Source organism: Phocoena sinus, chromosome 6 (genome assembly GCF_008692025.1).
Source record: "Phocoena sinus isolate mPhoSin1 chromosome 6, mPhoSin1.pri, whole genome shotgun sequence".
Taxonomy (NCBI): Eukaryota; Metazoa; Chordata; class Mammalia; order Artiodactyla; family Phocoenidae; genus Phocoena; species Phocoena sinus.
This window is the reverse complement of record NC_045768.1, coordinates 28,685,972-28,710,758: the sequence shown is the minus strand read 5'-3', so window position 1 is coordinate 28,710,758 and position 24,787 is coordinate 28,685,972. Positions and strand designations below refer to the sequence as shown.

The following is a 24,787-nucleotide window of genomic DNA, read 5'->3' as shown; positions in this document are numbered from 1 at the left end:
TCCAAATCATTAATCATCAGAAAAAATATAAATCAAAACCACAATGAGCTATCACTTCACAACCAGTAGAATAGTTATAAAAAACAAAAGAGAGTACAGTATTAGTGAGAATGTAGAGAAATTGGTATCCTGATACATTGGGAATATAAAATGGTGGAAAACAGTTCTCAAAACCTGAACGTAGAATTACCACCTGACTCAACAATTGCATTTGTAGGTATATATGTCAAAGAATTTAAAACAGGACTCAGGTATTTGTATGTCAATGCTTACTGCAACATTGTTCACAGTAGCCAAAAGATGAAAACAACCCAAGTGTCCATCAGCAGATGAATGGATAAACAAAATGCAGGATATATATACAACGGAATATTATTCAGGTATAAAAAGGTTCTTGTACATATTGCCACATGGATAAAACTTAAAAACATTGCTCAAAGTGAAATAAGCCAGAGATAACAGGGCAAATATTGTATGATTCCACTTATATGAAATGTCTAGAATAGGCAAATTAATTGACACAGAAAGTAGAATAGAGATTACTAAAGACGGGAAGAGGGAGGAATGGGAAGTTATTGCCTAATGGTCAGAGTTTTTGCTAGGGGTGATGAAAAAATTTTGGAAATAGTGATGATTGGTTGCATAACAGTGCAAATGCAATTAATGCCGCTGATTTGTACACTTAAAAATGGATAAAATGGAAAATTTTATGTTATATGCTTCACTACAATAAAAAGTTTTTTTAATTAAAAAAATAAAATAGGGCTTCCCTGGTGGCGCAGTGGTTGAGAGTCCGCCTGCCGATGCAGGGGACACGGGTTCGTGCCCCGGTCCGGGAAGATCCCACATGCCGCAGAGCGGCTGCGCCCGTGAGCCATGGCTGCTGAGCCTGCGCGTCCGGAGCCTGTGCTCCACAACGGGAGAGGCCACAGCAGTGAGAGGCCCGCGCACAGAAAAAAAAAAAAATAATAAATAAATAAATAAATAAATAAAATAAATAAAACTGTAATGAACAATAACCACTCTCACATTTTAATCTCTGCGTATTTGGGAGACAATTCACATCAGCAAGAAAATAAATCTCGCCCTTTTGTGGCCATTGCTGAAGCGCTAGCGGCCAAAATGAAGTTCAATCCCTTTGTGACTTCTGACCGAAGCAAGAACCAGAAAAGGCATTTCGATGAGCCTTCCCACATTCGCAGGAAGATTATGTCTTCCCTTCTTTCTAAAGAGCTGAGACAGAAGTACAATGTCCGATCCATGCCCATCCGGAAGGACGATGAAGTTCAGGTTGTACAAGGGCACTACAAAGGGCAGCAAATTGGCAAAGTAGTCCAAGTTTACAGGAAGAAGTATGTCATCTACACTGAACGAGTGCAGTGGGAGAAGGCTGATGGCACAACTGTCCATGTGGGCATTCAACCCAGCAAGGTGGTTATCACCAGACTAAAACTGGACAGAGACCGCAAAAAGATCCTCGAACGTAAAGTCAAATCTCGCCAAGTAGGAAAGGAAAAGGGCAAATATAAGGAAGAAACAATTGAGAAGATGCAGGAATGAAGTAATCTTGTATACAACTTTCATTTAAAACTGTTAAAATGAAAAAAAAAGAAAAGAAATCTCTATACTCACCTCTTCTATGAAAAAGTTTCGTAGGAAAAGTGAGAATGAAAGTGATATGTCAAAGTCTTTGCCAGTTCAGAATAATGACACTAATGAATCTTCGTGAAGGTACTTGAGATGCAGAATCAGGAAGTGAGGGGGGCTGTCCTAAGTGGGAAAGTCTGAGGACGAGCAGCAGCCTTAATCCCTCATTAAAGTCTGCTACACATTCAAAAGCCCATGTGATGGATGACTTACAGTCTTTCAGGAAAGTTTCATCAGCCTTGTAAAGATGTGGGAATTCTTCTCAGTACCTGTGGTGTGACTTAGATGTCAACTAAGATAACCTAATATTTGAGATTGAAATTAAAATGACTCAAAATCAAATTTGCCTGTCATAGGATCGCTTAATTATTGTCTAATCTCTCCGGAGATTCGAAGTGGTATGGGGGATCTGGGTTTCTCCCCTCCAGCAGAACCAGTCACATTATGGTCTACAAAGATGTCCCCTGTAACATGAATAGATAATGCTTTCCCATCAAGCATTCTCAACACAGATGATACCACTCCCAAGAGGGTGAAAATTTGTTCTTTTTGATGGGGGGCAGGTAAGGGAAGGAACAAAAAATCTTATTCTCTTAGGTGTGAAGCACAGATATATGTACAGTACATAAAAGACACACAGCATATCTGTGATATTAAAATTTCATGAGAAAGCAATAAGGAAAAAGACTCCTGGAGGCTCCTGACTGTTTCACATGTACATAGAATATGACGTGTATGGCACCTCTTGATGTGCAATGTAGTGGCCCAGGGTGGAAAGGGGAGAGATTTATGTCTTTCCTGAGTCATGTTAGGCTCTGAGCATCTGCTTCCCTTGAACTCAACAACTTTATAAATCATCCCTCTATGGCATGCATTGTGTCCCCCTTTCTTCCAGTGTCACCCTAAATTTGAACGCCATTCCTTTTCTAATCCCTTTAAAAGAGGTAGGAAAAAACCCATCATTCTCCTGTCTGCTCCTTGGTTCATAAACTTAAGGTCTATGGCAATTTCAAAACTGGATAAAAATAAAAAGGTGTTGTATTCTTCGTGTAGCCCTTCCTATTCTCCTTATCAGAAGTGAGTTCTCTCATCTCTTTATACCCTAGCAATTATTTCTGCACCTCGAAAATTATTTTCTTTAGATCAATTCTTGCACATCTTTTCTTACTCTTCCTGCTACAGCCCAAACTTCCTAGTGTCAGAAACCATATCTTATTCATCATCCTAGCCTCTTCCCATGCCTTGTCTGATGCCTTAGCTAACAAAGCAATCAACTCCATATAAATCTGGGTGTGGGGAGAGGTGGGTGGAGTTGGGAGCAAAAGAAGCTTTTAATAATGTTAAATTTGAGATGAATAATGACTCATGAAAAGGTTATATTAAAAGGTAGCCATTCTGCTCCAAAGTACATGCCAGATATTAGGAATTATCCCGCTTATGATAATCACAGTAGTTTCCCTGGGGCTTGGTATTTTCTCAAAATCTTCAAATGCATGTTTGCAACCACTAACCAGCAAGCAAAAGATTTCCCTAAAACTAGAACATCAGAAAAGGAATGAAGATAATGACTGACTTAAAGAATGTGAACCCAGTGTAGCGACCTGTAAACACCAGAGATTCAGCAAAAGCTTAAGAGAACTTTAGAGCAGTAGCTGGGAGTAACAATGCCAAATTTTGATCACATCTCAGACTGAGAGTCTCATCAAAAAGGGGGAATTGAGGGACTTCCCTGGCAGTTCAGGGCTTAAGACTCTGCACTCCCAATGCAGGGGGCATGGGTTTGATCCCTGGCTGGGGAACTAAGACCCCGCAAGCCGCATGGTGTGGCCAAAAAAAAAGGGGGGGGGTGGGGATTGATAGAAACAAGACAACAGGCCCCAAATGGAGTCACTTATGCTAAGCCCCACCTCACCAAACTGAGACTTAATTACAGTTTCGGCTCTCCCAGAAATGCAATCTTAAACCAGTCAATCAGGAATCGCGTAATCAGCTCTAGTTAAGTAACCTGCCCGATAGACCCCATCCCTTAAAGGAAAGTGACATTGCTGCCAATCTACTTTTTGCTAGTAGAACATCCTTGTTCGTGTTCCCTTCCGCCTATACTCTCCTTGGAGCTCCTTTCCATCTGTTAGGTTGGATGCTGCCTGATTCATGAATCATTGAATAAAGCCAGTAAGATCTTTAAAATTTTAAAAAATAAAAGTAAAATGTAGCCATTCTGTTAGGGAAGGAATAATGTATATTTGTGATCAAACTGATTCAATGCAACTTTAGCTATAAATTATAAGAGAGAAGATAAAATATAAAGATGAGAAAGGTAAAGAAACATATGTGCATAATTCTTCAAACGGTAAGTAACAAAGAGATATACAGGGAGACCTTGGGTGGCAGACACTGAGCAGACATCCACATGGTGCTGTGGGCAGTTTCAAGGGAACAGAGTTCAGCTCTGTGCTGTATAGGAAATTAGCTTTATTGACGGCTCTTTATTTCAATTTGATCTACCTCTAATATCTACCCCATTTTAGTCCTGTGTCTCTCTATATTGCTTTCCCCCAAAGTCTGCAATCTTCAGAACCCAATTCTTATTTTCTCCTTAGTTTAATTAATTTAAATACATTCATGGAGTGTCTTATATGTTTCAGGCTATTTGTAAGGCATGAGGAGTACACAGGAGTGCAAGACACATCCCCAGCCTTCGGGAGGACTTCACAGAGGAGATGGCTTTGAACATGGCTTTGAAAAATAAGTTGAAAAATAAGATTAGGAAAAGAAAGGGAAGAAAGGTATTTCAGGCCCAGGGAATAGCACATAGAAGAGCTCAGAGTCGGGGCATGAACTGTGTGCTCAGGCACTAGATTAACACTGTTCGCCTAAATCACACCGGAGGTATGAGGAGGAAAGATGCTTGTGGGAACTCAGTGAGGACTTATGCTCTGTTGGCTGCCTGAGATAGAACCTGCCTTTCAGAGTTCGTTTCTAGTGAATCTCTGCTCCCTCTGCCTTTCAACTCTAATCCTGAATGTTCCTTCAGTTGTTTCCTAATTCTAATTAAGTGGCATTTGGTATCTCAGGGGAGAAAAGTCATCACTCTTTTACAGACCAATAATTACTATGGTTAATTAGCTTATATTCATAAAGACAATGCATGCCTAATTACATCAAATATAGCTCCTACTTAATCAATTAATTATTGAAGCAAACATTTTGGGACATATACTCTGCATCTAGAATAGTTTAGTTATTAAGCCTGTGGACTCAGGAATTGAACAATTTATTTACCATCTCTAAATCTCACTTTTTTTAACGTTTACAATGAGAATAACTGTATTTATCTCACAAGATAGTTTTGAAAATTAAGATAATTCTTATTACACATTTGTGTTGACTGCTTTCCATTTTCTGTCTCCCCTCTTTGCTCTGACTGACCCATTCTCTATCCTTTTCTACCCTCTTCTGTGCCCTAAGGCTGATCCTTACACATTGCATCACCCAGACTCCCTGGCTGGCTAGTTTCTGGTTGCTTCTGGTCAGTGCAACACGCTGAAAGGAGACAGGAGAAAAGGAGAAGCAGTTGGTCTTTCTTCTTTGCTTTCTCTCTGCTGAAGTGTCCTGGTTCTGGCAAATTATGGCAATAGATCTGACCCTCCTCCTTCTGTCCCACGGCCCCTCCTCCAGGGTGCCAGCTCTTACTGGGCCATTCTTCCTTGTGTCCTTCAGGCCTAAGTATCATAATGAATGCTTTTTGCCTATTTCTACTCCTGGGTGCTTCAGCATCCATGGTTAGTTCTCTGAACTTTGCCCAGTCCTCTGTAAATAGTCCCTTTATTAAAGACGCTTGAGTTGAAACCATCTGAGTAGAATTTCGTTTCTGGAAAGGACCTTGATTGATGTGGTATGTTACCAATTGTGTGTGCATCTTGCACTTAGTTTATGCTCACTAAATAAATATGAGCTATCTTCATTCTTTTGTTAGTTTTGTTTGGTAAGTGTCTTTTCTGTGCTAAGTTCAATAAACATTACTTAAATGTATTGTTACCTCATTCGGTCTCAAACATCCACATTACTCAGACATCCATCAATCTGAGACTTAAGCCATGAAGGCAATGAATATTTCTATGGAGACCTTTCTCCTCTACGTTTCTGAACATATTAAGAAATAGAGTTTGGAAGGATCAAAACTTCAGCTCTATTTTTGGTAAATAATCAGCTACTAGGCTTACTGCAGGGAGGGGCCAGGAGAGGAGAAGGTAATGAATATATGAACATAACCTTTATGTTCCTTACAGAAGCCAGTGACCCTGGTGACCTTCTCCCATTCAGTTAAGACCTTCCCTCTGTGGGGAGCATGAGTGAGGGGGGGAGGCCAGAATAGTTTCTCCTAATACTTTCAAGAGAATAATAGTCTTTATTTCATGGTCAGATGCAGGGATCATGGAGTGAGGAAGTAGATTGTTCTTTCTATAATCAGGAATTGAGAGAAAATACTTTTAATATTCAACTTGTCTCAATAAGAAAATGCCTGTTGGAAATCTGTGTTCATGGAACTCAACACTAATGAGTTGGTGGCCATCCAGACTGAGCTGGAAATTGCCCATTGGAACCGATGGAGACTTAAAATTGTATATCATGGTTTTATACCACCATCTTTCCTGTACACCATAGGATGCTCTCCTCCACCACTCCTGCTCTGCCTGTGACTCTGAGGCATTGTTGCTGAGCTGTTTCATGCCCAAGGGTACAGAGACTACACTCTTTTCAGAACATCAAGGAAAGTAGGTTCTTGGGAGACTGTGTTCCACTCTACAGCCAGGCTAGGAAAAGAAGCATATCTGTTGGTGATGACAATGTTAAAGGTGACAGTGATGCAGGAAAAGACTCTAATTCCTAAGGCAAAGAAGTTGAAGGCAGAACTTGGAAAAAGAAGTGGCCTCAAGCTCAAAACTGCAAAGTCTACAAGGCTGTCTGATGCTTATCCTTGAGAGCCTGAAGCTGTCTTGCACTTGTGCCTCCTCTGGGCGAGAAAGTGCACGTTTCCAAATGCTGGAAGTGGGATGGAATCCTTGAGGTTCCCTCTGACCTATATTTTGTGATAATTCTTTCAGGAATCAATCATGAATTGCATTTCTGCAATTCCGTTTGAATTGGCGGTTATATAAAGGATATATGCATTCTTCCCACATTGATCCAACAGACTATAAAAATAGACAAAGCTCTTTTTTTTTGTTTGCTTATTTTTTGGAAGTTGAGTAAATGTGACAGAGCTGATCAAGTGTACGAATGAATGGACACAACTCTTCTTGGTTGTAAAATCTTCTGATGTCTTGTCTCTGTTTTCATGATCAATTGCAGCACTGCTGAATAAAATGTGAAACTCTCAAATATATTAATTCGTTATTGGTATAAAAAATCAATATTTCAGGCCTGAAATCTCATGACAATAGCACATAACTTATCTTCTTGAATGAGCAAAAATGTGTACTTATTTTACCCCTAGTGTTTCCAACACTGACAATTTATTCTTACCTAACAATTTTAGTTTAGGGGCTTGAAATGACTTAATCTCTACATATAGCATCCCATTTGCACCATATATGGATTCTGGTAACTTTTCACACCTATTGATTATCCAATTTCCCAAATTAAATTGAACATATTAAATAAAGGTATCAGAAAACAAAAATATAATAATTTTTTTTTTTTTTTTTTTTTTTGTGCGGTGCGTGGGCCTCTCACTGCTGTGGCCTCTCCCGTTGCGGAGCACAGGCTCTGGATGCGCAGGCTCGGCGGCCATGGCTCACGGGCCCAGCCGCTCCACGGCATATGGGATCTTCCCGGACCGGGGCACGAACCCGTGTCCCCTGCATTGGCAGGCGGACTCTCAACAACTGTGCCACCAGGGAAACCCAATAATTTTTAAATTATACAAAAAAAATGAATGTACTCACAGAAGTAAAAATTCACTCTAGCAAAATTAAAGGAAAAAAAAAAAAACCTAAAGTCTCTCATCATCCAGTTCCCACCCTTCTACAGTATTATTTCCTTCTTCAGCTATTGTTAATAGTTTCCTCTGTAGGTGCTCTGAATTACACACGCATACACACACGTATATACATATAGGTGTATATATACTCACATATAAATACACATTTTTATTAAAAATATTACTGCAATGAATGCACTGTTATATAACCTGCTTTTTTCATTTAACAATACTATGTAGGAATAGCTCTCATTCTTTTAAACAATAGAATGGTATTTTATAGAAAACCTATTCCTCTATTGATGGGTATTTAGGTTGTATTTAATTTTTGCTTTTATTCACTCAATCATTCAACAAATTTTTATTGATTTGCTCTTATGTGCCAAATTTCTTCTAGGAGCTCTGGCTAATAGTGAACAAAACAAATATAGTTCCAGCCCTTCAACAGCTTAGATTCAAGTCAGGGGAAACAGAAAAAGAGTCAACAACTAATGACATAATTACAAATTGTGTTAAACGTCATGAAATTAACAAAGAGGGAACAGAGATAGAGAATAATGGGTGGGCCCATGTTAAATAAGTATTCAGGAGAGACTTCTGTGAAGAAGTAATATTTGAGATCCAAAGGACAAGGAAGAATACATTTGAAAAGTGGAGAAACGAGCCTTTCAAGCAAGGCGATAGCATGTGCAAATGCCCTGTGGCAGGACCTTGACGTGTTTAAAAAAAGAAAGAATGTCAGTGGTCTAGGCGATGCTAGAGAGGCAGAGAGTGCTACAAGCTGCTCCAAAGGGACCAGATAGTGAGGACCAGGTGGTGCAGCACCTTATATGACACAGTAAGAGTTTAGATTTTATTCTACACAAAATACGAAGCCATTAGGCAGTGACTTTACATAAAATTATGTATTTCCTTCAGCTTTATTGAGATGTAATTGAATATAACATTATATAAGTCTAAGGTATACAATATTATGATTTAATACACATATATATTGCAAAATGGTTACCACAATAAGGTTAGTTAGTTACCACATTGTGTGTGTGTGTGTGAGGGGGGTGAGAATATTTAAGGGCTACTCTCTTAGCAAATCTCAAGTATATAATATAGTATTGTTAACCATAGTCACTATGCTTTACATTATATCCCCAGAACTTATTAATCTTATGCTAAATTTTTTTCCCATTTGACCAATCTCCCCATTTTGACCACCCCCAGCCCCTGGCCACTACCCTTCTACTCTCTGTTTCTATGTGTTTAGCTTTTTTAGATTCCATGTATGAGTGAAATTATACAGTCTTTGTCTTAATCTGATTTACTTCACTTAGCATAATGCCATAATGTATTTTTAAAGCTCTTTGGCTACTATGTAGAGAATGAACTAGATGGAGTCAAGAGGGGAAAACAGGAAGGGCGACTACAGCTAAAAATTGTGGTAGAACTGACCAACTACAGTAGTTGACTTTTCCAATTCAGCTAGGCTCCAAATTATGGGATTTCCAGTCAGAGTGCAGGCATGAGGCAGAGAACAGTTCATACGCTATATTTCATTCCCTCTCTGTATGGAGATAGGCTCTCTGTAGCCTGATTTTGCTAACAGGTTATGTTATGTCTCAGAAGTGCATTTTGACAACAGCGACGAAGTAAATAACTGACGCTTTGGGATTCTTTTTTGTAATAAGCCCACACATGCTTTCTAGGTCTCTGAGTTTCCAAATAAATATAAAGAGTATGTTAAAAACCTCACCTTAAAATTTTGTTTAAACCATAGTAAAATACACATAACCTTAAATTTATCACCTAACCATTGTTAAGTGTACAGCTCAGTGGCACCAGGTACATTCACATTGTTGTGCAACCATCACAACATCCATCTCCCGAACTCTTTTCATCTTACAAAGCTGAAACTCTGTTCCCATTAAACAATGTCTCTATTCTTCTCTCCCTGAAATCTCTGGGAAGCGCATTCTACCTTCTGTCTCTATGAATTTGACTATTCTAGGTACCTCATATAAATGAAATTATACAACGGTTTTCCCTTTGTGACTGTCTTATTTCACTTAGCATAATGTCCTTAAGGGTCATCCATGATATAGCACGTGTCAGAATTTCCTTCATTTTGGAGGTTGAATAATATTCTATTACATGTAGATACCATTTTCTCTTTATCCATTCATCCATCAATGGACACCTGTGTTGCTTCTATCTTTTGACTATTATAAATAGTGCTGCTATGAACATCAGTGTACAAATATATCTTTGAGTCCCTGCTGTAAATTCTTTGGGGGTAAAAACTGTGTATGTTTTGGTATTGATTTTTCTATAATGATAGCTCCAAATCGGTATACTACCTAATGCAGTATCAAGTTAGAGATCCTGAAAATGAGGGCTCAAAGGTGTAAGCGGTGAGGGGAAGACAATGTGATATCATAAAAGCTGCACAGGGCTTCCCTGGTGGCGCAGTGGTTGAGAGTTCGCCTGCCGATGCAGGGGACGCGGGTTCGTGTCCCGGTCTGGGAAGATCCCACATGCCGTGGAGCGGCTGGGCCCATGAGCCATGGCCGCTGAGCCTGTGCGTCCGGAGCCTATGCTCCGCAACGGGAGAGGCCACAGCAGTGAGAGGCCCGTGTACCGCAAAAAAAAAAAAAAAAAAAAAGTTGCACAGAATGGAAGGTCAGCACAGCATAGGTAAAAGTCTAGACCCAATTCATTGTAGCTTTTTGATCTTGGGCAAGTTAACTTTTCTGAGTCTCAGTTTTCTCATCTGTAAAATGGGATTAGAATGCCTGTCCAGTGTACTCAACAAAACTGTTGTGAGGATCAAATGGGGAAATGCAATTAAAGTTCTTTGTAAATTTAAAAGCAAAATGTAACTATGTAATATTAGTTGATAATTTAGCAACTGTGTATATTTGAAAGCTCTCAGTGTTCATTAATATTCCTTTTGTCATATTTTAACAGGTTTATCAATAATTTGTCATTATAATTGCCATGCAATAACTGCACATTTTTAAGGTGTCCAATTTACTAAGTTTTGGCATATGCATACTCCTGTGAAACTGTCATTACAATCAAGAGTATGAACATATCCATCGCCTCCAAAAGCTTCCTCATCTCCTTCATAATCCCTCTGCCCTGCTCTTCCCACCTTCTACCATCACCAGCAACTAATGATTGGCTTTCTGTCTCTATAGATTTGTTTGCATTTTCTAGAATTTCATATAAATGGAATTATTCATTGTGTACCCATTTGTCTCACAGGATGGGGTTGTAATGCCCTATTTTCCTTCTTACTCATTTAGATGATACTTTGTGACCCCATCTGACCCCACTGACTTCCTCAGAAAAGAAAACCAAGGGGAGATATAGGGGTCGAGAACATCCCGAGACAGACCATTAACACCCTATGTATTTATAGCCATATCATTTAAATGGCAAGAACACCTGAGTCATATTTTAAGAGAAAACTAGTTTGAGATTAAAGGGAGAAAAGGAGATAAACTGACAAGAGTGCAAATGCGAAGGTTCAAGAATGTTCATTGCAACTTGAAATAGCAAAAAAAGTAACTGAAAAGAATTTAATTGCTCATTAATAAATGACTGATTAAATAACTTACAACCACAGAAGCACATATACTCTGCATTCATTTCTATTAAAAGATATCATAGGGCTTCCCTGGTGGCGCAGTGGTTGAGAGTCCGCCTGCCAATGCAGGGGGCATGGGTTCGTGCCCCGGTCCAGGGGGATCCCACATGCCGCGGAATGGCTGGGCCCGTGAGCCATGGCCGCTGAGCCTGCACATCCGGAGCCTGTGCTCCGCAACGGGAGAGGCCACAATAGTGAGAGGCCCGCGTACCACAAAAAAAAAAAAAAAAAAAAGATATCATGACTTTTTTTTAAATAAAGCAAGCTGCAAAATAGTATGCACATGATTTAATCTATATGAAATTATCCACAGTAAAATCTCTACTAATGTAAGCTAACTACAAATGTAAAATGCATTCTGGAAGGATAACCACCCAAATGTTGATGCTGGCTCTTCTTACAGCTGGGTGATAAGATTAGTGGTAGTGATGGTGAGGGGGTTTCTTTTTACTCTGTAGCACTTAAATTTTCTACAGAAACTAACATTTTCTTTGAAAACAGGAAAATCAATTTAACAAAGTAGTCCCTGAAAAGCATGAAGAAGTGTTGTTGTAACAGCCAGATCTATTCTCAGGCATTAAATTTAAAGACATAAGCATAGGAAAGTATTTACAAGGGATTATATATAAAAATATTAACAGCAATTATTTCTGGATGGTGGGATCACCAGATGGGTTTCTTTCACTTTTAAAATTTCTGTATGATAGACATTAAAAAAAAAACAAAACCCTAACCCTGTATCAGTGATAATGATAAACAACTTCCATTTTGAAAGTAAAATAGCATGAAAGAACATTCTAACCTGTATCTCAAGTCAGTACTGTATCTTTGGATTGTGGTAAAGGGAAAAAAATTTTTTAACTACTTCTGATATAATAATGGATGTATCTGTGCCTCAAACTTCTATTTCCATTAAGTATTTAAAGGATTCTCTAAATATAATGGTTATTTTTGTCACAGAAATGCCAGCAATTGTCACAGCATGGGAAATCAATATCAAACTCTCTAATTACTGCACTAAGAAACTCATTCATTGTAATGAATCCTCTACTGTTATTGAAGAACTAGTGAATTGAAGAAGAGAATCTATTCTTAGTCAGTTATTGACCCCAAACTGTCAAGTCATTTAGGACTAGAATATGGGGCAAATAAAGAAAACTTGTTAAAGAAGTTATGAGTATGAATAGCTATCCTCTACTTCATTTAAACTCATAAAAAGATTTTTTAATATATTAAACGTGGAAAGACATTATAAAATGAATGAAAACACTCTGTCAGGCTGAAGAATTTGAAAAGGTGTATGACTAAATCAAGCTTTAGCTTCATTTTTTCCTGAATAAAGCATCAGGGAGGTAAAATTTTAAACCATCTTTTGGCAGATACAAAATTGAACAAATATATTAGAAAAATTTCCAGAACTTAATGATATATTCCTGAGAGTTATGAGGTGCCTGAAAGATAATATCTTCAGGACAGAGACCATCCCTTAATTACCTGGAAATCTTAGCTTCTTGCTAGGGAGAACTGTTAAATGACTGCATAAATGAATGGTGAATTTATTGACTAAATATCTAATCTGCTGAATAGGTATTAGAGTGGAGTAGTGATATTGCCAATATTATTAAGGTGTTATCTCCTTCAGTCTACTCTAATAGAGCTACCATTCTTTCTATTCCATTGAAACTATTTCTGCCATGATTACCAATGGTCTCCAGTTTGCCAGATCCAATGGTCCTTATTTTACTCAAGTGTTTAATAGTTTTTGACAACTAAATGGCTCTTTCTTTCCTGAAATTATTTTCTTTGTTTCTATGATGCAATGTTATCCTGGGTTTGCTCTCAGTCTCCTTTGTTGGCGTCTCCTCTTCCAATGAATTGTAAATACTAGTGGGCTTGGCCACCAACCTTGGCTCTTTCCCCTATTTTTCTGTTCTCATACCTCCTTGATTTCAACTACATACTGACTACTTCCTTATGTATCTTTACAGCTCTGATCTCTTTCCTGTATTCTAAATTCAGCTACCCAGCTTCTACTTGACATCTCCAGCTAGATTTCTAATAAACATTTCAAATTTAACATATGCCCTAAAGAAAACTTCTGATTTCTGACTCTGCCTCCAACCAAAACTACCCTTATTCCCAACAAAAGACACCACCCTCCACCTAATTTCTTGATCCGAAAATGTAGGAATCATCTTTGATTCTTTACTTTCCCTCATTGTCTCACAACCAACCCACCTTCAATTCATGTTAGAATTGAAAACGTATACTAAGTCCTCTCTTGACTCTCTGCCTCCAAACTATCACTTTAGTTAACGCCATCGTATTTCTCCTACACTGAAACAACAGTCTACTAATTGGTGCCCTTGTTTCCACTCCTTCCATCCACTTTTTTTTTTTTTTTTTTTTTTTGCGGTATGCGGGCCTCTCACCGCTGTGGCCTCTCCCGTTGCAGAGCACAGGCTCCGGACGCGCAGGCCCAGCGGCCACGGTCCACGGGCCCAGCCGCTCTGCGGCACACGGGATCCTCCCGGACCGGGGCACGAACCCGCGTCCCCTGCATCGGCAGGCGGACTCCCAACCACTGCGCCACCAGGGAAGCCCCTTCCATCCACTTTTATCCCGACCTATTTTCCATAAAGGAAGAATAGCATTGTAAAGATTTGAATTAGGTATTGTTGCTCTGCTTAAAACTTGCTATGAGGGGCTTCCCTGGTGGCGCAGTGGTTGAGAGTCCGCCTGCCGATGCAGGGGACGCGGGTTCGTGCCCCGGTCTGGGAGGATCCCACATGCCGCGGAGCGGCTGGGCCCGTGAGCCATGGCCGCTGAGCCTGCGCGTCCGGAGCCTGTCCTCCGCAACGGGAGAGGCCACAACAGTGAGAGGCCCGCGTAACGCATAAAAAAAAAAAAAAAAAAAAAAACTTGCTATGATCTTCTACTTCACTTACAATAAAGTAAAAGCATCTTACCAAAACTCAGAAGATCCCACATGATCTTGTTTCTGCCTACCTTCCCAGCCTCATCTTCTATAATTATCTACTTACTATGTTCTTTAAACCCATTGGACCACTCTGTTCATCACATTTGCCAAATGTGGTCCCACCAAAGAATTTTGCCTTTGCTAACATCTCTATATATAATATGCTCTCTTCCACCACTTCCCTTTTTCAGGATAGGCCTCTATCTAATAATTAGATAATAATTAGTTTAGATGTTACATTCTCAAAAAGGCTCCATGACTAGAATGAAAGCTCCATGAGAGCCAGAATTATAACAAGTTCATATTCCATTTCCATTAAATTGGTGAACTTTATCATATTTATTTACAAGAAAGCTTCATACGAAAGAGAAAAGAAAAGTCTTTGAGCTTTCATTCATTCCATATTTATTTATTTCCAGGCACTGTGCTAGGCACTGAGTATATGGCAGTGAATAAAACAGACTTGATGATTACGGCTTTCACGATGCTTATATATAGGCACAGATATAGAAGGGTATAGATATAAAACACACACACACACAAATATAATTACCAAGTGTGATTGTTATTATGAAGGAAAATAATAGGGTCTATGAGAGAGAGAATAACTCTGGATGAGTTGGAGATGAGATCATTTAAATTGGCAGGGTCAGAAAAGTCTTCTATGATTAAGTGAAATTTCAATTTAGATCTGAGAAATAAGTAGGAGTCAGAGGAATAAATAGACATGTAGATTGAGGGTCCAGTAAGGCAATTACTGGGGCTTTAAAAAAATCTTATGACAAAATTTCATATTAAAAGCTATGATTCATACAATTTAGTGGAGATAATTAATTCTAATTAATTAACTTTCTTATTCTTAGCTTAGGTGTCTTTGCTTCCAAGGTGACTTCACTGTGATTCTTCCACTGGAATTTGCCACAAACTCCACACAGCATCTTTGTGGCCTACCGTAGAGTCTGGCAGATTTTACTGCCTTCACGGCAGGACTTCCTGAACCACCACCTGGTTCTGTTGCAGATTTTCCTATTCTGGGCCCAACTCAAAGATGGTAGTTTTTTTGTTTTTGTTTTTACATTTATAGTATGTGGGCCTGAGTAGTAGTATTCTTAGGTATAAAAATGCTACTTCCAGAACCTAAAGTGGCTTGCCAGGCATTGGGCTTCCTCCTTTGTGGGAGAAGATGCACCATGTCATCATTTGTTTTTACTTATGGAAGAGATGTCACCCTGTCCCCCTGACAACTACCCTACATTTTTTCAGATGTGGCAAGCCACTGAATTTTGTAGGACTATCTCCTATTCACTGGAGAGATTAAAGTAAGAATAAATAAAAGTATGAAGAAAAGGAGAAAATAACTTTTAAAACTACTTAGTCATATGGAAAAATTGCTATGTTAGCACAGTAATTGAATTGTCAGTGTAAAATGTCATTTACACTGATTACAACTCTAAAGTATGGTGTATGAAGATAAACACTGGATGGTAAAATATGACGAACAGATTATTTAGGGAGGGCAATTGTGGCTTATTTCCCCCTAACATTTCTTTAATTTCTTCTAAAACCAAGGAAGAAAATACCTTCCAAATACATGTCTTTGTCAAAACAGCAGCAAGGGCCTCACACATTAAGTTTTGTGAATTATATTCTTGCTAGGCTAGTCCATATTTCTTTTATTTATCTCTTTACCAATTCACAATACTTGTGCTTCCTTTATTAATTTGCAGTATTATAATAGCACTTTACAGGTCCTATGACTTTTCTGATTGGCCGTTGGCTTGTTTTGTTTTGTTACATGTCATTTTTGGGAGCTGGTCAAGACTTGGAGGAGGTAAAGAGACAAAGACTCCTTCATTTTCTCTTTGTTTTTTGTACCTGCCTTAAATCTCTATAAAATGCCTGCATGTAAGTGTCAAAGTCATTTCATTATCTATGATTTGCTAGAGGTTTCTTTTTGCTCCTGACACCACTAGTCTAATGAATCAGCTACATTCTATATCTCCAGGTGCTAAAGATACTGGCTTTGTGAATTGACCCTGTGCCATTTGCCTGGGGAAGATCCTCCCAGAGATTCTGGGACCATGTGGCCAGGCTGGGGCACAGGTTGAAGGAATTAACTCTTGCAGAGAACCCTTAGATGACCCCAGTGATGTTCATCCATGAAACAAACCCTTTAGTCAGGCTGTTAGAAACCTTACTCACCACCTGTGATCATGTGATGATGATGTGACAAGAATTATATGATGGCATAGTAAGTGCTGAATAATGACCTGTAACCTCCTGGCTGTGAGGCATATGGAATTAAGCTTAACACTTACAAACTCAAAATGTGACACAATGAATTTCATAAATGCTAAGCAATTTTAAATGCCCAGATTATCCCAGAATCAGGTCCTCTCATTGACTGGACTCAGAAATGACTTTAGTCAAATGGAAGGGGGAGGCTGGAGGAGATTGGTCTAATGTTTGCATCTCTGTGCTGAGACTGCTTGCTGTTGATTCTGCTCTGACCTAGGTACCTTAGTTTCCCAAACCTGATCTTACTTCCCTATAAATTAAAAGGAAAATTTAAGAAAAAATATTGAGTATCTACCATGTTACAATGACTACTAAGTGCATATTTCATATAATGTTATTTTATTTTCATCACATTCCTGTCTGCTTGGCTTCATAACATCCATGCTGGTGGTGAAAATGAAAGACTTAGACATTGGTTAGAGTTTTCTAAGTAAGTGCAGAGCTGGGATTTGAACTCAGAGCTCTCTGACTCCAAAACTGAACATTTGACATGCTGTGTCCTCTTCTATAGCAAGAACTACACCCTTGTTAGGTGTCTCTGAGCATAGGTCTCTGGTCAATCTGAACGTTCTCTGTTGAAGGATGCTTACACAGTTGTTACAAGGATTTAAGATCACATGTCTGCGTTGGGCCCATTTTGCTTCCAGATACAAAATCCTCTATCAACCTCCCTTTGGAGGGATGGGATGGGTAACCAAGGCAGTGGGGATTTCACAGGCCTTGCCACATAGAGGCAGTGTCTCTTACTCAGGTCTCTGGTGCTCCTAGCGTCAAAGGAGTATGCTGAGTCCACAAGGGACAAGCAATGGTGGGGATCCAGCTAACAAGCAGTAAGTCAGAAAAGACACAAAAACATGGGAAAGGGCCAGGATCATACATTGAGAATTGGAGGACAGAGACAAAGAATCATAGAAATATGACACCAAGAACACAGAGGGTCAAGGTCAGTGGGTAAAGGAAGTTATCCTAAAGTAAATACCTGAGACAGATGTCTTTGCTGGCAACTTGCTTTTACATTCTCTGTAACATGAGACATGAAAGAGCTAGCTACATTTAAAAAAAGTTTAATTGTGATTTAAAAATCACATAACAAAATTTAACACCTTACTCATTCTTAAGTGTATAGTTCAATAGAGTTAAGTATGTCCACTTTTTTTTAAAAATTGGAATAAAATTGCTTTACAATGTTGTGTCAGTTTCTGCTATATGATGAAGTGAATCAGCTATATGTATACCTATATCCCCTCCCTCTTGGACCTCCCTCTCCCTCTTTCCCCCATATCTAGGTCATCACAGAGCACCGGGCCGAGCTCCCTGTGTGATACAGCAGGTTCCCACGAGCTATCTGTTTTACATGTGGTAGTGTATTTATGTCAAACCTAATCTCCCTATTTGCCCCATCCTCCCCTTCTCCCACTGTGTCCACATGTCCATTCCCTACATCTATGTCGCTATTCCTGCCCTACAGATAGGTTTGCGGCAGATCTCTAGAACTAACTTTTTTATCTTGCAAAACTAAAACTCTACACCTATTGAACAGTAACTCCCTATTCCCCCTCCCCCAACCTACCATTCTACTCTTTGTTTCTCTGAGTTTGACTACTTTAGGTACCTCATAAAAGTGGAATGTTACAGTATTTGTCTTTTTGTGAATGGCTTACTTCACTTAGCATAATGTCCTCAAGTTTCATCCATGTTGTAGCGTGTGGCAGAATCTTCTTTTTTAAGCCTCGATAATATTCCATTGTATGTATATACCACTTTTTCTTTATCCATTCATCCATTAATGGACATCTGGTTTGCTTCCAAATTTTGGCTATTGTGAATAATGTTGCAGCGAACATAGGTGTGCAGAAACCTGCTACATTTTAAAGACAATGAAGGGTGAGCATCTAATTTCAGAAACAGCGAACAGCAGGACTCACGTCCACCTGACCACTGACACAGGATAAGCACAGAATTTATCTTCAAGAATCTGAAGAAAGTTATCCCTAAGAAACTAGGCAGATAGGTGAACACCCTGATCAGTCAGTATATACTCTATACTTACTGATTGGTTATGCATCAGCCCTGTGCTAGGCATTAGATATATAGGAATAAACTGGATTCATAAAGTCTTTGACTTCACGTTTTTTAAAGTCTGGCGGTGGAGTCAGAGGGACCTCTCCAGGTAGGACTAAAATAGTTCTCTTTTCCCTCTGCCTTTAACACACCCATATCTATTTCATGGCATATGCTAAATTATTAGGATTATTATAGCTGAAAATTGGTCTATTTTGTAAAACTTTTATTGAGTAAACTTGATATAAAATGAAATTCACAGATCTTAACTGCAAAATATGATGAATATAAATAAATGTGTATACCCATTTAATTATCATTTCAATTAAAATACAGAACACTTTCATTGCACATTTATTATTTTGATGTGTTCCTGATGAACTGACCCCACTATCCTTATTGAATACCCTGTTTATTTCAGGTAATACTCTTTGTCTTAAAGTTTGGTTTGACAAGTTTGGTTAATTATAAATTATGTAGGATGGCTAGGATAGGCTCTCAGTATTCATCTCACAACTAAGTATTTAACTCAGGCCAACTGACCTAAACACAGCAGACCCAATACCCAGGAGAAGAATGATCTGGGAAACTCTTTCCCTTACCATAGGTAAAGTTAAGAATCTTCGTGTGCCTTTTCCAATCCCTCCTTCAATTCTTCAATTTCACTTTCTGTCCTGTGCCTTTATGGCTCTAGGCTGCCTACTTCCCTTTGTGTATTCAACCCCATACTCGGTTTGATAGCTGAGATGCTGTCTCTGACTTTGTTTTCATCCCTAAACATGATAATTTGTACCCTTTAAGCTCAGTTGGCTTCTGGTTTCTCTAGGTAATTGCTCTGCCAGATTCAGCCTTTGCTTGTGATAGCAAACTAGTACTGATCCAAATAGACAATGCAGCTTCAGCAGGACCCCTGGGAGGAAGGACTGCTGCTAGAGACATTCAGCCCTCAGTTTTGGTGAAGAAGCACATGGACAATCTTTATCCCAGGCTTTATTTAGTTACAGTCCAAATTTAAGCACACATCCCAGTTTCCATGATTAGCTCTGAGTGTTTTCCAAGCTTCTCTTAGAAACACATCTATAAACCTACTTTTAGGCTTGATCACTTCTGTTCCTGCCTCTCTTATCCAATTTGTTGTTGATTCTTAGTAAACTCTTTCAGAGGGTGATTTTATGTCTAAGTTCTCAGGGTAATTTATTTCATTTCACAATAAACAAGTATTTTAGGGACTTCTACTTTGCTAGCCATTCTGCTAAACAAAAAGTTCAACAGTTAAAAGATATACATATAAACAATCATTGTAATGAACTTTGAAAAGTCCTTTATGAGATAAACATTAAGATGGACTGATCTGGATAAGCATTAAAAAACTTTTTAGTGATGCAACTTGCAGCTTCCCAAGCTTCCCATATCATGAGGGAAATGCAAATCAAAACCACAATGAGATATCACCTCACACCTGTCAGAATGGCTGTCATCAAAAAGACAAGAAATAACAAGTGTTGGCAAGGACGTGGAGAAAAGGTAACCCTAGTACATTGTTGATGGAAATGTGAATAGTTACAGCCACTATGGAAAACAGAATGAATATTCCTCAAAAAATTAAAAATAGAACTATCATTTGATCCAGCAATTCCACTCCTGGGTATATATCCAAAGAAAACAAACACGCTAATTTGAAATGATATATGCACCCCAATGTTCATAGCAGCATTATTTAAAATAGCCAAGATATGGAATCAACCTAAGTGTCCATCAACAGATGAACGGCTAAAGAATATACATAAAATTCAGCCATAACAAAGAATGAAATTTTGCCGTTTGTGAAAACATGGATGGGTACTATGCTTAGTGAAATACGTCAGACAGAGAAAGACAAATACTGTAATGTTTTCCCTTATATGTGGAATCTAAAAAATGAAACAAATCAACAGATATAACAGAAACAGACTCATAGATACAGAGAACAAACTAGCGGTTACCCGGGGGAAAGGAGTGGGTGGAGGTCAAGATAGGTGAAAGGGATTAAGAAGTACAAACTACTAGGAATAAAATAAATAAGTAACAAGGATGTAATGTACAGCACAGGGAATAAGCCAATTTTTAAAAATAACTTTATATGGTGTATAACCTATAAAAATATTGAATAACTATGTTTTACACCTGAAACTACTGTAATACTGTAAATCAACTATTCTTCAATTTCAAAAGAAAGGAATGACTTTGTGTTCTTGAAGTTGCTAATTTGAAACTGCTTAGAGTTCCTTTACTCTGGAAGAGTGTGACGATACCTGTGATTAAAATTCTGCAATTCTTTTGAGTGTCTTTGTGAAATCATAAAATATACAAGGATGCTTCGTGTATATTGAAATAATTGTTCTTAAGCAGACTGAATTACTTTGAGCAGGTCAAATGTGAAACCCAAAGAAATACAATGTCTACCAATTCCCCGTCAACCTCTAACTACACATTATTGTGGCATGCATTTTCTGTTATACAAGTTTATGATTTCTGTTTTACTCTGAGATAATAGTTGTAGCTTATGGGCAATGCCACACTCCTGAGGGAAGGATCAGCTCTTGAGGAAGAAACTAGGACAGACAAGTATATCCTTAGAGAGGCAATAGGAAATTCCTAACCATAACATGCACAAAAATCTTAGAGGGAAAAAATTGTAACTCTAAGGACGAAAGTGAAAAAATTGACAGACATATGCAAAGTCATTGTCATATATTTTGAAACATCATTTTTCTATTTGTTCTCAAAAGGGAGAAAAATCACATTTCTTGATCAAAACAGAAAAAAGAAAATATGACAATTCTACTACCCATCTCTTGGGGGATAACTGTGCACTTGGATATATCTTGTGAAGTCTGTGTTTAAGGAGTGAAAGGAGGAGAAACTGTAGAGATGGGCAGTAATCAGATCACTAAGACCTGATTTGCTAGCCTACGGAGTTTGGATTGTAGGTAAGGGTGTTACTGGCATGGCCAACTTGTGTTTCAGACTCTTTCAAGGTGGATTGATTGGGTGAGAATCTAGAAACAGTAAGAGAGATGTGTAATGTCTAGATGAGGAAATCTGAGGGACTATAAAGAGAGAAGAAAGAAAGGGGATAAAAAAGGTGTGGACAGGGAGGGGAGGTTGATGGAGTGAGCACAAAGCTAACTGAGAGGTATTTGAAACCATTCTTCCAGTGCTGCACTTAAGAATTGGCATTTAAGCAACAGTATTACGTGTCAATCTTATGCCCTGTACTTAGGCCAGTGGGCTCATATTCTTTTTTATGATACTTAGCAGATTCTAAGTGAATCCAACCCTTCTCATTAGAAATAAATTTTGAAATATGCAAATAGGAAAAATGATAGTTTAACTGGAGTAAATATCACCATTGGTAATCATTTTTTCATTGTCTTTAGTCTAAGGCTATTAACGAATTTATTACTCAGTAATGATTCCTTTTTGCTCTTCATTCAATTGTCTACTGTTGAACACTTTCTAGTCCCTATGTAACTCTTGGGGGTGATGGAAATTGGTAGATATCATTAATCTTTGGATATGGTCAAATATCTTAAATAATATTACTAAAATACTTCCCACAAAATACAAAAGATAATAACTATTCCCTATTCTGTTAATGTTCCAAACATAACAAGAGTTTAAACTGGAACTCAGATTAAAGTCTCACCTGGGAGTGCACTATTTAGTTCAATTTGTGGGATAATGTATTTTCAAATGCATTATATTTAAGAGAAACATAATAGTATGGATTTATAATAAGTTAATGAAAATGTTAGACTTTCATATGTTTGTATTCTGGAAATATTTTGGCAGTCTTAAAATGTCTATTCTGAAATATATGATATATGCAAAAATATTTATAATTTGTAGATACAGAAAAAAATTTGTAAATAAAACCCCACCAATCCAAAATTAGCAGGTGAATTTATCAAAGTCACTGATACAAGGTCAACATAAAAGTCAATTGTGTTTCTAGATACTAATAACAAATATTTGGAAAAAGTAATAAAAATATAATTTAATTCACAACAGCATCAAAAACTCAAATTCCAAATAATATTTAAGAATCCCTTATCAAAAAATACTAAAACATTGCTGAAAAAAAGTAAAGATTATCTAAATAAATGGAGATATGGGTCATGTTTGTGGATTGGAAGATTCAGTATTAAGATGTAACTCTCTCCCAATTGATCTGCAGCTTGGATGCAATCACAACAAAATTCCCAATAGAATGTTTTGTACAAGTTGACATGTTGGTTCTTCTTACATCGGGTTTCATATCCTGTTGTTTTTCTGGATTCTTAAGGTGGCCTCTCAGATCATTAATTAGAGATCTTTCAGAATATAATCAATTTTGGTACATATTCTGCATGCACTTGAGAAGAACGTGTATTCTGTTATTAATAAATGGACTGTTCTATAATTTTGTATTAGGTAAAATTGATACTATTCAAATTTTTTATATCCTTACTGATCTTACCTTTGCTTATTCTATAAATTATTGAACTCCCTGGTTACAACTGTAGATTTGTCTATTTAGTCTTTCAGATTTTGCTTCATTATTCCAAGGTTCTGTTTTTTGGTGCATAAGTGGTATCCTTTGACTTTCTATATATTTTGGATGCTCTAGTTAATGATTTTATTATACCTTCTCCTTTCTCCCCTCCTTCACCAGTTTTTATTTCCTCATCATTCAAACTTATAACATTCACATAATATTCTTTTTCTCTTGGTCTTACATCTTGTATTTGTCTTGGGTCTAAAAATAAATATATTCAAAGCTGACAATCTGACAATAAACCCGTTTGATACTTTTCCCAGTCTTTTTGTTTTGTTTTGTTTTTTGGTTGGATGTAGCTCTTTCCTTATAAAGGGTTCATGAGTGTTATTCTCTGAGTGCTTGTATATTTAAAATATTTTTCTAACTCTTAACACTTGAAGAACAGTTTGGCTAGGTATAAGATAATTGGCTCACAACTTCTTGCTGAGAGTTTTTTTAAAATAAAATGTCAGCTTTGCTTTGCTTTGTATGTTGCTGTTTGTAAGTAAGTCTAGCTCCAAACTGTTTGCTTTCTATGATGATTTTGTTCTCTTAACTTTAAGGTCCACATTTTTAGCAGGATGCCTTAGAGTTAATTGTTCCTGGTAAATTTTCTCAGATTACACACTGGGCTGTGTAGGTATAGAGATTCAGATTTTCCTTTATTTTTGGAATATTTCTTGGACTACAGATTTAAACATTAGTTTTATTGTATTGTTTCATTTTTCTTCAAGGATTCAATTTTAAATATGTTGGAACTTATTCTTCCATCTTTTATTACTATCCTCTGTCTATTTTATTTTGTCTCTGAAATCTTCTCATTGTATGTTTAATAAAATCCACTCTCTCTAGTACACCTTGTAATTTATTCTTAATTTCTTAGAGATTAATTTTCTTTTTCTTAATTTTTTTAAGGCATTCAACAAACCTTTCTTTCTGCTCTTTTCTGTTATTTTCTGTAAATTCTTTGGTTATGAATTTCTTATTTGCACATAATTTTGTTTCAGAATATTCAATTTAGTTGAAATGTTATGCCTTTCTCTGATTTGTGGTCAGTATTTTGGGAAGAATTTTCATTAGCTGAAATGCTTTGAACTTTTTTTCTCCTTATGTTAACTTTATATGTATGTACTCTGCTATTTTCTGCTAATTTTTAAATAACTTATATTCCCCAGAACAGAAGTGTCATGTGCATGTAGATAAGAGATGTAGAGAGGAGACCTTCAAGATGGCGGAGGAGTAAGATGTGGAGATCACCTTCCTCCCCACAAATACATCAAAAATACGTCTACATGTGGAACAACTCCTACAGAACACCTATTGAACGCTGGCAGAACACCTCAGACTTCCCAAAAGGCAAGAAAATCCACACGTACCTGGCTAAGGCAAAAGAAAAAAGAAAAAACAGAGACAAAAGAATAGGGACGGGACCTCCCTCCCTCCCTCCATCCCTCCCTCTCTCTCTCCCTCTCTTCCCCCTCTTCCTCCCTTCCTTCCTTTTTTCTTCCTTCCTTCCTTCCTTCTTTTCTTTTATCTTTTTTTCTTTCTCCATTTTCTTCTGAGGCATGTGGCTGACAGGGTCTTGGTGCTCCAGCTGGGTGTCAGACCTGT

The 24,787-nt window shown here is 37.8% G+C and overlaps 1 protein-coding gene across 1 annotated transcript; it reads left to right on the top strand.

Annotated features, from left to right (window-relative positions):
- The first annotated feature begins 1,122 nt into the window (after nt 1-1,122).
- On the top strand, nt 1,123-1,594 carry LOC116755799 (60S ribosomal protein L26-like). The gene has a single exon (XM_032635738.1). The coding sequence runs from the start codon at nt 1,123-1,125 to the stop codon at nt 1,558-1,560; it is 438 nt and encodes a 145-aa protein (XP_032491629.1). The 3' UTR covers nt 1,561-1,594.
- Nucleotides 1,595-24,787: the final 23,193 nt, after the last annotated feature.

Excerpts from the sequence above, each read along its gene's own strand:
- LOC116755799 (XM_032635738.1), top strand. The coding sequence starts at position 1,123 with ATGAAGTTCAATCCCTTTGTGACTTCTGACCGAAGCAAGAACCAGAAA.